Here is a 14,378-nt window from a genome sequence, read left to right as displayed (position 1 = left end):
GTGTTAAAGCCGACTCCATGTCACTTTTAACACTAATCAAAGTTATCATTTTGATTTTGGCGGAGAATTTATCTTGAACGTTGCTTCCAAAGACATGAGTCCATTCTTAAAGTGAAAATTTGGTGGGAATAACAACAATTTTGTGGGTGACTCAAGACTAACCTAAGAGAACAACAGAGGGAGGGGAGAAATTTCCAGAGAGCATGAGTGGTAGGAGTGTTCGTGGAGAGTAGTGAAGAGCACGGTGAAGAGTTATTTCGTTTTGGAATTAAAAAAAATGGGGTGGAGAGAGTTGAGAGTTATTTATGGTTATAATGGTCATATTAACAAAAAATGGGGTGTGGAGAGAGAGAGAGCAGCACCAGTTTTTTTTTGGAATAAATTTGTCGTGTGTAGAGAGACAATCGGGGTGTGACGAGTATTACTCATAAGTTAATATTTCATAGAGTACAGAGTACGTGACCTACTACCCGGTATTGCACTGTAAAAAGTATGGATATATGTTATAAAAAATGTCATATGGGATGTAGTATATCGTACTCATGTTCTATAAACAGAAAGTATATCATACTTTATGGATGGTACAATAAAACAATTGTTTAAGAGGATAGTATGTCAATAAGAGTTTTATACGTTTGGTAGTAGTATGTCATAAAGCTTACAATCATCGATATATATGACTATATGTCATACTCAAATGTTATGTCACTTTTATAAGCTATGTCAATAAGAGTTTTATACGTTGGGTCTCATAAAACGTAGCAATCACAATTAGATATATGTCATACTTTCGAATATTATGTTACTTTTTATAATATATGCTAGTATGAGTTTTATACATTGGTAGTATGTCATAAGTTCTACGATCACCGATATATATGATACTATATGTCATACTCAAATGTTATGTGACACTATATATGTCATCATTTCGAATGTTATGTCAGTTTTTATAATATATTCGTTTGGTAGTATAACATAAGAATCACAGATAGATATAACACTATATTTGTCATACTAGAATGTTATGTTAACATATGACATATTCCTCCTGCAGTAGTTTATCCAACCTTCTCGTTATGTTCATAGTCCAATTGTGGTATGAACAAAGAATGTTCATAGCTCACGACTATGAACAATCATTGTTCATAGTCAATTGTGGTATGAACACTCATTGTTCATAGCTCAACACTCATTGTTCATAGCATTGAGTGTTCATAGCTACCGAACTATGAACAATCACTGTTCATAGCTACCGAACTATGAACAATCATTGTTCATAGTCGAATTGTGGTATGAACAAAGAATATTCATAGCTCATGACTATGAACATTGATTGTTCGTAGTACGTACAGTATACAGAAACATACCGGAAAGTAGAATTGTTCATAGTTCGGTAGCTATGAATAATGAGATGATCATAGTCCCTTTCTCCCCACGCATTACAATCAAGAATTGGTTTCTTAATCTCATTACTGTAATTAGTACTAATCAGGCAAGTCCTCATCATACGAGGAGGAACCAGCAGGTATATTCACAATAATTTTAGATCTTCCGACCTCCTAGGAGTTATGTCATATAATTTTAGATACTCACTGATAGATATGACACTATATATGTCATACTCGAATGTTATGTCACTTTTTATAATATATATACGTTTGGTAGTATACTACAATCACAGATAGATATGACACTATATTTGTCATACCAGAATGTTATGTTACTGTTTATGGCATATTCCTCGTCTACCGTAAGAACGAATGATCCATTTATGAACTGACATATGTCTGCTGATGGTCTTGTCTCATGGTGAGGGACAACCCCAACATCCCAACAATAAGAAACAACAGAATATACAAACAATGCTTGTCAATATAGCGTATAGAATATTGTTCTATTTCATTGATTAAACCAAAGAAAATAAAAAAAAATAACACCATAGATACCGCTACAAAATAATTTAGAAGCCAATCTTGAAATCTTCACCATTGTGCGATATTACAAAAATGCTTACAAAAATCTTGTTAGAAGATTAGCAACAACTGCTTCTAAAGCTTAGCAAAGATTGTACTCCTCTTTCCTAACGCCAACCATCCGTAATAATGGAAAAAGACTCTCCCGTCGTCACTATAAAACTTTCCAACATTGAATTTCTCCGAAACCTTCCTCCCAACCTCATCCACGGAAAACGCTATAAGTTCAACAGGAGAAAAATAGTCACTCTAATGGTACAATCTAAGTTTAGTTTACTCCCTACTAGAAAAATTACGTTGGTAAAAATTGTGTCATACCTTCCAAATCAGGACACCTACACTTTGTGTGCTCCATAGATCGACACTTGCTACATTGCTTGGTCTTTCGAGATCCTCCTGCTTCATTACCAACTTCCACTACGCCCACCAAACAAGCAACATTACTTTGAACCCCATGAAAATAACAAACAAGAAACATTTTCTTGCGTTTATAAAAAGAAGATAACGCGCAAAATTATCACTTACATCCAGTATCTCTATTTAACCCGTCATCATCCTCACTCACATCGGAAACTCCCGCAAAGACGCTTCGACATAGTCGGGCGCTTTAGCACTTGGACGTCAAAAAACAATTGCACCACAAGAAAGATATTGACGAATACAAATCAGAATCAACAAACTTTTGTAACTATTTAATGTTAACAGACAAGTGAAATATGGCAATGGTATAAGAAACTTACCCCCATCGTTTGGATGCAAAAGTGGACATGTGGGCCTTGTGTGCCCGACGATACCACAAATGGCCACACTTCTTTTTTTCTTGTCTCATTTCGACCTTTCAATCTACTACGTTTATGCGCCTACCCTTCGATTTTACGTGTGGTGGATAATTAACAAATGGACGATGGGCGGTTTTAGGTGGGGTGAAAGGCATCTCTACCGGGCGGTGCCTTTAGAAGACGGAATGCCATCCATTGTACCACTTTTCGGTGGAATATAAGGCATTTCAAAGGGAACTTGTGCTTGCCTTGAAGCTCTAGAAAAAGATGATAACATGGATTTAAAACTTCACTTTGTTTTTGGATTTGTTTGAGAGGCCCACAAACATATCTTCTTGCATTTCCCTATAAGCTCACCGTGGATTTAATAATGGAAGCGACTGCGAAGAAAAACTTGGATCGTTATTTGGAATGACAGATTTAGCAACTCGCGGTCTATCTCCTTAAAAAATAGCTCGGGGTATTTCAACGAAGGTCCTCGTGTTTGTAAACTGAAATGATATGTCTACATGGAAATCCAAATGAATCGAAATAGCCCACATGAACATCTAGCATCCCCGCTCTAAAAGGTTGTATTCCACACTCGTCTTTTTTTGCCTGTTCAGATGACGGCTGATGGTGTATACACGAATATTGTCACCCACATCACGTTTATCTTCTACAGTGTACATCGATTCCTCCTGTAACTGCTTCATAAAAGCAAGAAAAGCAGCTCGAGTATAGATGGATTCTGCCTGCTTTGCATATTCAATCAAGTGGCTACCAATGAAAGGCTTCGTCGTTGCAGTCCTTACCTCTTCTTCGTGCTCTCGGTGACGGATATTTGCAACTGCCAATTCCATTTTCCCAAATAGCTCAAACAGCCGCATCCCGGGCTTAACATGATGTCTTATAACAGAGTTAATAGACTCGCAACGTTGGTTGCTTCTGCAACCGCCAAAGAACTCACCATGAAGATACGATTCTGCCCACCTCGACCGTTTCTTCTGTACCTTCATCACCCATGTGTTATGACTAACTTCGTATTTTTCCACTAGCTGTCTCCACCTTTCTTCGAACTCTCCCCGAGAACATTTCATAAACATAATAGAGCTGAACTCGATCTGTTGCAAATCCAGGGATTTTGACATTGGTGATGCAATTTTTCAATACGTGCCAAGAGCAAGCGGCCGGTGTTTCGAACGGAAGAATAGATTTCAAAGCTTTACTTAATCGCTGCGTCACCATCAAGAATGATCGATTTAGGGGTGTTCACCACACATTGCGTCAATAAATGATTTCAATACCCACTTATAAGTGTCGCCGCGACTCACTTATGATCGAGCAAAACCAAAAACTATAGTGCGTAGGTGGTTGTTGATTCCCAAGAAACACAACGATCGGCATCCGTAATCGATTGCTCTCAGACGTTGAATCAAACAACAACACATCACCAAAGCTACTGAGAATCCAAAAGCGGGAGGTGGAATCCGCCCAAAAAACAGCAAAATTAACTGCCACTCGCATTTAACTCATAGTTGTAATGAAATAAAGCATCTAACTTCACCTTGTCCTCTAAGTTGGCAAGCAGTGTGTTGGCGTCGCCATCAATACAGCGACTTCTCCTCTCTTTTCCCATTTTGTTATATAAGTCTTTTTTCGTAAAACCAACATTAAGGAAACCTCCAGCTATGTGTGCATAGTGACCCATCACTTGGCATTTACGAACACCGACATCATTTAGGCACGTAGCAAATTCCAACGTTTCTCGACTCACATTTCTATGTGACCGAAGAAACATTGAACTCGGATACCGTACAAGTGGATGTGTGTGTTCCCCAATAAACTCTTTCACAGTCCAAAACTTTGCTTCAGAATAAAAAACAACAACAATGCAGGCTTTTGGGTGTTCTTTTGGGTGTCATCGATTGGAGTGGCCTGTCTGGGTGTTCTTTTGGGTGTCATCGATTGGAGTTTATCTGCATGTCGTTGACCTTGGGATGAACACACAAATCTCCGCTTAATAGCAACTCCATTTGAATGAATTCTATAAACATCCTTTTAACACCGGGGCCAAACTGATTTGGCATACTCATTATAAATAGTGTAGGCCTCGTCCGAGGTCTTGAACTGCATAGATAAAAATGTTGCTTTGTCTTCTATATAAGCCCTATATGTATCAGACTCTTCAGCATCGCTATCACTACTGTCAATATTTTCATTCTCCATCAGGGAAACAGTTGATTCCACATCCAGAGAATCACTTTCATCATACCCAAAACTTTCGAAACATAGACTTCTAAGAAACTCTTCGTCATCATCGAGCCTTATTCGATTCGTCATAGGAGCGCCTACCTAAATAAAGAAAACTTTTTTTAGTACAAACGACCTAAATATGAAAAATTCTAATGTACCTTAAAGAGAAGAGGAAAGATTAAATCGACTTCAGTGATTGGATGATAAACTAACCTCAATGTTCGAACGTATTCAAGCCGTGTAGTGTTGTTGGTTGCTGTCACTCTTTTTTGCTCTATTTCCTTGCTGTAAACTTTAGAGAGTGAAAGAAGTAAATGATTGAGCATGAATTTAAGAAGAGGTGAAAGGGGTGAGAAGATTTGGGGGCGCAATCTAATTGAGAAGAATAGAAAATACGATAAATTGGGGATGAATGAAAATATGTGAAATGCCAACGCTACCCTTAGGTGGGCACTTCGGCTACCGGTTACGGGTTGGAAAATATGTGGTCAGGAATTGTGCGTAGCCATACATCACGCGCACTGAAGACATGCTCTTCTTTTAAATGGACATGTTTGTGAGCAATTTATATAGTGCTTTGAACAACTTTTTAATTTATGTGTATTAACTTATTTAACAGACGATGTTATATAAACTGTACAAGACACTATATAAACTGCTCAAGACACAATATGACATGTCCGTTTAAGAGAAAGCCGGCTAATTTTTAATTCAGTGAGTGGACAATCAAACCAGCTACTATAGTAGCTAAGCAATAGAATTCAACATGCGCCTTTTGGACAACAAATCCTTAGCCGTGTTTTTATATTCTATAAACCTGTAAACAACTCAAGTTGTTTCCTAACCAGCGGTTCCATCCATTTACAATATTTTTATAATTCCCTTTCCAACTTCTAATTTCCTGTGTGCTGTTTATAGTAAAGAGAGAGCCCTCCTTAATAACTCTTTGAAATCACATGGCTTGGCTACTTTTAAACCATCTTCTAAATTTCTAATGGCCCCATGATTCAATGGTTCAGCAATTTAAAAATAAAAATAAAACTATTGCATATCCAGCAGTTCCAGATGTACCAGCTCCATGCATTCACCTTAGCCCATCTAACTGAAGGAGTTTCCCATGGAAGTGATGGAACAGTGTGATTTGTATGACGAGCAACAGCATGTCAGCATCTAACATAACGCCGTGAATAGTCAATATATCATATCAACTTGGGATGTATTTTTATCTCGATCCACGTGGCCGTTTTGATCGGCACATTGTTAACTAGGCAATATTTCATCAAATATTGAACTGCGACCCTCTATAAATGACGGCAGTTCCACCAATGTTTGTTTAATTCAGCAGAACTCTTGTATCTAAGTGTACATGCATAGAGCACTTGTTTGAATGCAGAGCATTTACACATTCAATGGTTGATACACAGTTGATACATATTTGCACACTCCAGACATAGGTAGGTAGATTAGGGAAACTATTCCCTAGTTTAATTGTTGGTACAATTCTGCAAGAGAAACTAGTTGCAAATACTCCGGAAGCTAAGTACTCCTGAGGGATAGTAAGAACGGAACTCTTACTGTTAAGACTGCATACAGGATGTTAACCAATAAGAGATGAGAAAGGGGGAAGTTAAACTTCAAGACAGTCAAGGAGATATGGAAGCTGAAAACTGATGCTGCTTTACAACTGTTTGTGGAAGGTCTGTAAGGTGATAGAAGCTGTATATTTTGTTTCCACGAAGTAAGACTGCAGAGCATTTGTTCATGGAATGTGAGAATGCCAGAACAATCTGGTTTGGTTCAAAGATAGGTCTGGAAAGAACAGTACAAGGGTAAAGAATTAAGCGAATGGCTGGATGCTGTGATAAGTTGGTATCAGAAAGAAGTGTATGATCAAGTTCAGTTTGCAGGCTACTATAGTTTGGGATTGACGTATGGATATGGAACAGCAGAAACAAATTAAGGTTTGAGCACAAGTGCACCAAATACACATAAATGTATCAGACAGCGATGTGCAGAATTTGCAAGAACGTAGTAGCTTATAAGAAAGAGGAAGTCAAGGATAACAGGCACAACATGAGCAATATAGAAGATATTGAAAGAGTTCGCTACAATAATTAGACAGGATCACCAAGAACGGGTCTGCAGCAGCAGTTTGCAAGGACAAGGACAGTCATCAGATTTTGGGTGCTGCATACAAAAGATTCAGAACTGAGGATCCACTGCGAGCGGAAATTGTGGGAGCTGAAGTGACAGCCATACTCTGGAAGGACTCAAGCAGGAACAGGTGGTTGTACTAGGCGATAACAACTAGCTGATGGACCAGCTACAAGTATACACAGATTACAAATATGGGTTAACTAGTAATTACCCCCCACGAGATGAGCCAATTAGGATTCCCCCTAGATGGGAAATTAGGGTCTCCCCCATACACAAAAAAAAAGTCAAATTGGGTTGACCGTGGGGGTAGTTAACCCTACAAATAAAGTAGTCTCTCAAATCTCAACGTATAGCAACATAACAGTGACTTTAATACATTTTTAAAACTATACACATACACATACACCCTCCCCACCCCTTCAATTATAAGATGTATTTCAACATGGTTACTTTACAGTTTACACTGGAATGAAAAAAGGACTAAGCACCTCTAATCAAAGGGATCAATCCGGGGATCATGCTCGCTTGCCATTGCCATCCCCGTACAAAGACATGTAGGACACATGACCTGCAAAATAATATGTTAAAGAAGATAAACCCTGGAGACAACTGTGTAATTATGTAGATCTTGAAGTTATGGATTCATAATTAGCTCAGGGACTTAGTAAATTTATAAACTTGAACAGTTATTTACAAAGGTACAGGTTATAGGTATCATTATAAGTCTAGGCAAATGTCTACACTGGCCGCAAAATCAATAGAATCCTCCTTTAATAGGCTTGGTAGATGCACATAATCTTATATAGGACGTCACGAAGGAATACCTTTCCTGCTCCCGAACAGTTTGAACATCTTTCAGTTCTAGGCGGCGGTAGAGGCTGATCTCCACCATTAACAGTTGCAACCGGCTCAGTAAGAACAAGAGTTCCTGTGCTTGAACATCGAGCGCAAGCGAGATATCCTACACCAGAATACCAATCCTTGAGACTGTGCCATGATGGTAAAGAATATACTGTTACTTTTAGATTTTAGAAAGTGTGCGCAAGATGGAAACAATGGCAAAAGGAAGATCATGTGAATATGAGCTGCAGGCACTTTAATCACATTACCATAACACAAATACTAACAAGACACTCATCAAGTACAAATCGCTACATATGGACAATTGTTAAGAACTTGACAATTTCCATTTTGCAGGATAAGTTCATGTTTTCCTACTCCAAGGAGGAACACTCGCAAGAACCCTTTCTTTTTTTACTCGGTAAAATTGAAATATCCAGAAGACCTACAAATGCAAGTATAAAGCATTATTCAATGCAACTAAACAAATACGTCAAATCCAAACACATATCAGCCTATTACCACATACCAGGAAAACTAGATGGTCCAATCTAGCTACGAAATGCTCAAAGGACCAATCCCTGAAATCTCTGAAAACTTTAGATCATCAATAGAGAAAGGACCTTATAAAAAATTTCACCTACGGTGTTGCTAAGACTCCACAAGTGACACCAATTCCGCTCTATCCAATACCCCACAAGACATGAAAGAGTAACATACAAGGAGCACCACCCCAGAGAGTGAGCAAATAGCATGAGAGCAGAGTAAGAGAGATCTCCCCCCAAAACTAGGTAAGCAAGGAAGAATCCTAAGAAGGCCAACAGACCCAAAGAGACAAACTGACCAAATACTTCAAGAAAAATAATAACATGCACTTGACATCCTCCACAGCTGAAAAAGTTGACTATGATGTTCTTCCTCCTACACTTATCAATGGTATGATAGATTCCAAGAGGCAGACTGCGCTAAAAAGGGTGTGTGTGTGGTGGGGGGGGGGCAATAGAAGAAATTTTCGAAAGTTCCAGGGAAATGAAAATAATGCATACTATATTACTACCATTAGGTGTGAACAGCCAAAAGAGAAGATCACAGTAATACGATCTGGTGGAGAGGACACCTTAGCTCCAGCAACGACACACCACGTACTAACAGTCATATTGCCCCCAATCCCCATCTAGCCACCGAAAGGCCCAGGTCCAAAGCCGTGGGTGTGGGTTTTCCTCAAAATGCCTCGACACAAGTAAGTGATACAATTTTTCTAGGATCCAAGATGGCTTCCATAGCGACATGGGACTAATCCCACTTTCTTATCACAATTCTAGAACACAGAGGTAGCTCTAAGCCTAGCCATGAGGGATGCTATCAAGTCCATTTCCCGGTTGTTAAAGCAGTAAGCAAGCCCAGGTTCCAGAATATTGCATACAAGATCTGAGCATGGCAGCATGCAATCTATGATTGGTTCTCCTTCAACTTGGACAAAGCAAATAATACTGGGACAGCAAAGACCAGCGCCCCATTGCCAACCTACTGCACTTCCCACAAAAAGAATCCTATCACAACCCCAAGGTTGTATCTGATCCCTCTTAAGAACAAAGGAACAATATTTGAAAACTGACGTACTGTTATAGGTGTATGTATACATTAACAATTATAAGAAACACAAACAACCAGGAATTCCTCAGAACAATATAAAATATAAAGTAACTATATTCGTTATAAATTAACTATGTTTTTTCCCCACAAAACGAAAACCTCGCCAGGGTTCTCCAACTGTTTCAAGGTCTTTAACAATAAAACACTAATACTAATCTTAATTACTTTGGAAGTTGTAAATAACTTAAGCTGCGATAACGTAATAAAGGGACAACCATATGGTGATGTCAAAAAAAAGTTGAGTTCACATCAGTCCTATACAAACACCACAACCATACGAATCAGGCATGCGGAGTTTCGCAATTTGGACAAAGGCTTAATAGGGATAAAATATTTATGTTATTTCAATTAAACTGATTTGTTATGGAAATATTTTGGTCTCTCCCTTCGAGGAATCAAAGTAATGTTTGTGTCATAAACAGTCCACATCATATATTACCAGTTCCAAGGCAGTATTTGCATCGCTTATGTTCCTGTTGTTTGACATTGTTTACTTCAACTACCATCAGTGCTGAAATCACCCCAACTGCTCCCCCTGAGAATGAGGCTACTATAGGATCAACCTCACTGCAAGTTTACAACAGAAAAAACAGTTACGAGCAGAACCAGAAAAAGCATGGAATACTCATCTCAGTGATAAATCAGTATCCATGGATAAGTTGAGACTCATAGCGGTTTAACATGTTGAATAACAAAATCTCAAACCAAAGTATCTGAGAAGGAACCGATGACGGTCGAATAGCTCAGCTATACAATTAGTAATATGCTTATGTAACTTAAATGTAGAAGTACTTGTCCAGTCCTACATACAACAATCAAACTTATCAAACAAATTGTTGTACTTCATTCCTATTCACAGATTTGAGTGTTCTTAGTAGTCACAAGGACAATACAGGTCGCATCCTTGATGAGGTTGATTTTCTTTCTTAAGAAAAAATATTCTAAATTACATCTTAACAATATTTCAAATGATTTTATTCTTCTTAAGTTACTGCTGCGACACACGATCCCTTTAAAACTAGGTTACATTGACACGGGTAGGCGTGCCCGTATCGGACACGGATACAAATTGTCGGACACGGCAAAATATCAAAATTCAAGGAAAATTACATTCAATATGTGTCCGACATGGGCACGTGCATACGTATCTGACACGGAACACGGCAAAATGTTGATGCAACTCTCTAGAAGCTTCAGCTTTTAGAGCAACTGTTTTTCAACATGTTTCAGAGTGGTTCCCGGTTCCCTTCTAGGAGGTCTTGGGTACAAGTTTTTTCAACAGTATTTACAAAAGAAGTGTATCCAGCGGTATCTCTAGGGGATCGGGAGTGTTGTTGGACGTGTACCCACCTCCTAGTGTGTGGTTACGAGTGTGACTGCCGTGTGTATGACCCACGGTCATAATGAGGGGGAGGGGGTATTGTGATACATGATCCCTTCTAGATATAATGCTACAAGCTCGAGCTTTTAAATTAAGGGTGTTCGGGAACCGTACAACAAGATAACAACGATAATCATTTTTAATTAAGTAGCAAAACATGGACTTGTACCTCAGTTGCATGGGAAGATGCATATTAACAATGAAGTCTTCATACGACGTTCCTCCTATTCCCAACTTAAGCTCTAGCTGAAATAAACATGAAAAGGATTGAAAATCCGGGCAGCGTGGATTATCAAACAAAACAAACAAAAGATCTTCATATTAAATTTTTCTTAAGTAGTTATTAGCATTAATGATCTTGGTTGAAAGACATAATTATGAATAGCAATATGTACGTGTATCCACACTTTGATTTTGAAGTTTGCAAAATCCTATATGCTGATGGTTATGATGACACCGGGTTTATATCATCTTGAACAAACAATTTGCTTTTGCGCCTCTGATTTATCAAATATACAAGCCAATTCAAAGTGTGTTATGTAGAGTTTTAAGATCGTTTTCTATGGCGAGGAAATTCTGTCATCCCTACAAATAAATTCCAACATTTCTATCTCATAAATAATTGGACAACCACATTCCAATAAGATATTCGACGAGATCCTAAACAAAATACAAGAAGTTATAATATAGCTAATAAAACCCACCGAACCTACCACAGTCGTGATTACATGAAGTAGCAGCTATATTTAGGAAATGAAAGAACTCAGATGGTAGTAAAATTCTTACACTACATTACTTCTTTGTGATTAGTTACTACATTAAATTTGTTTCTGAACAAACTCTACCTATCAATTGAACTACAGGAACACTAATTGTGATGTCGGAAAACCTGGTAAAATCTTTGCTGAACAAATCTAGTTCTTCCATTCAAAGGTTCTTCTAAGAAGGGATCAGTATCTTGATCCTTTCATTTAATATTTGATCATTACCAGGACTAACTACAGTACCTACGATAAAGGACATCATACTAAGAAGTAGACTGGTACGAGCATGCAGCAAAAAGTTCAAATATAGTTTACCATAACATGGTCTAGGATGCTTAACTCATTGACATTTATAAACACAGGAAACTCACAGTAGGAGCAAGAAGACCCCCAAAGACAATGATCCCAGCAATTAGAGAGAAACATGAAGCGTAGTATTGCTTGAGATTTGCTGCACTCTGAATAACAAGAAGCCCATTTTAGCAACTTTTCAGAAAAATTTGGAGTCATTTAATAGTTTGCATTACTCGGCAGTAAAGAAACATGAGATGTAAATTGAGTTATAAAACTCACATCCACATACGACACTTAGGTAATGTGTTGACTGAACGTAAATTTCAAATTAAATGCATGCGGTATCCCAAGGCATCCATGATATGTATACTGAATAATAGTTTTCCCTTTGAGATAATAAATTTACCAAAGGTGGCAAGAATGGAATGAAGGATGGAAAATCAGGAAGTTCATTTTCTTGCTCTTCCTTCAAGGTTCCAAGTTCAGCACTTCTAAGTCTTTGTTGTATTCTGAGCCTGCGAATCTACACATATCAGAAAGCAATGAAATTCAGAAATACAAGTTTGATATAGATTGGGAATTATACGGTAACATTGAAAAAACGGTTTTAAAAACAGAAAATTTTGAACAATTTATTACTTTTAACAGTTGAGCAATAATTAACTCCACCAAAGTGAAGGATTAAGACAAAACACCTAGGCAGTATGATGTGTCTTTAGGCCTCAACTTAAGATACCAAGGTTTATCTAAAGGGCACAACCCATAGCAGCGAGCCTACTCTCTGAGGCTTGCATTTCAATCAATCTAGCACAGTGGCACTCCCTCTGAGATGGACCATTCTGCTATGGGTCAGAATTTCTCAATAAACGGAATTTTGTACAGCACATGGTTAGAGATGGGAAACTTTCAACATATATAGTGGCCGATACATTCAATAGATAATTTATAACAGCATCATTTTTTCCCCTGCTTTCTGCGTTTCTCTGACTGAAACTTTCCTCATACTAAAGACAACAAAAGATTAAAGTATTGTAAAGAAGGTCGAGACTTTAATTGGCTTTGAAGTCAGGAAGTACTTAAATCTTCTGCAGGTATGTAAGTGGCTTTTGAAGCTTACCTCTTCCATCAGAAGAAAGACTTTATTGCGGCGACTTCTTATGTTATCCTGAATCTCTTGCGTTTGCATCTGAGCAAAGTCCTGTACTGTTTCAGGTCCTTCTATGATACAAAAGCTGCACATGGAGCACAGCATATAGCAACTTCAAAATCGAGAGCAATTCGAGTGTTCTGACTTATCAGTACTTGTTTTCAAGCCATGGCGGCTAAAAATGATCTAAATGCATATTTTCATTTCTAGTCATATAACAACCTTGAGAAACATTAAATCAACCTATTCAGTTCCCTAGTGGCCAATCACTTACACATTAACCAATAGCTAGGTACTAAAAACATTACGACACAATTCATTTATGTAAACTAATAATAAAGTCAAAGAAATCGAGATTACCCCGCCGCGGTATTCTTCTCAATAGAATCAGCATCAATAGGAAACGAAGATGGATCCGGTTCCATAGATTGGCATTTAATAAAATTAGTTTTTTTAGGTCTTACATGAAGAAATCTAGAATTCAAATAAGTTGAATTATTATGAGATAATTTAAATTTCAAAACAGTCAAGTTGTGAGAGAAAGAGAGCATCTTTGAAAACCTACTAGAATGAGCAAAATCAAGAAATGAGGTCTACTTATAGTTAGTTCAAAAAGAGTGCTCAATTTTTAACTGTTTTTTGGTGGGAAATGGGACCAATAGACACGTGGCGAGTAAAGAATGGTTTAGAGATGTCACAGACGAAGTGGGACATGTGACAGTGTTTATTGATAAACAAGTTTGGACATAGGGTAGGATTTGGTCACACTCTCTAAACCCAAACCGACCCAAGCCCGACCCGATAATTTAACCCTAAACCTATTAAAAAGGCTAAAAAACCCGAAACCGAAATCAAACCCCAATTCCGGTTTCAATTGCATACTACTAATCTCATATAAAAGAATGAGTTAGATAAATATTTGGATTATGATCTCATTCTTGTTTACAATGATGAGTTATTTAATATATTGGATTATGAAAAAATTTATGTCGGGATTTTCAATTTTTTCAGTAATTATGAGTCCATCTAGTTTAGGGTTATGAGTCCGATAAATTTTTTCAGTAAACACGTGATCATGTATCTATAGTTTATTATGAGTCCATCTAGTTTTAAATCATATCAAATAATTATGTCAAAGTATAGGTGATAATT

At 37.7% G+C, this 14,378-nt stretch overlaps 1 protein-coding gene across 1 annotated transcript; it reads right to left on the bottom strand.

Annotated features, from left to right (window-relative positions):
* Nucleotides 1-7,497: 7,497 nt before the first annotated feature.
* Nucleotides 7,498-13,958, bottom strand: LOC147523978 (protein ORANGE, chloroplastic-like). Its single transcript, XM_086601130.1, has 8 exons — nucleotides 13,587-13,958; nucleotides 13,197-13,311; nucleotides 12,486-12,602; nucleotides 12,157-12,243; nucleotides 11,191-11,267; nucleotides 10,080-10,207; nucleotides 7,972-8,108; nucleotides 7,498-7,715 (listed from the first exon to the last, which is right to left on the bottom strand). Exons 1-8 carry the CDS (start codon nucleotides 13,775-13,777, stop codon nucleotides 7,638-7,640), a joined length of 930 nt encoding a protein of 309 aa, XP_086457256.1. The 5' UTR covers nucleotides 13,778-13,958; the 3' UTR covers nucleotides 7,498-7,637.
* Between the last annotated feature and the right edge of the window lie 420 nt (nucleotides 13,959-14,378).

This window comes from Coptis chinensis, chromosome 1 (assembly GCF_015680905.1).
Source record: "Coptis chinensis isolate HL-2020 chromosome 1, ASM1568090v1, whole genome shotgun sequence".
Lineage (NCBI taxonomy): Eukaryota > Viridiplantae > Streptophyta > Magnoliopsida > Ranunculales > Ranunculaceae > Coptis > Coptis chinensis.
This window is presented reverse-complemented; position numbering and strand designations above follow the sequence as displayed.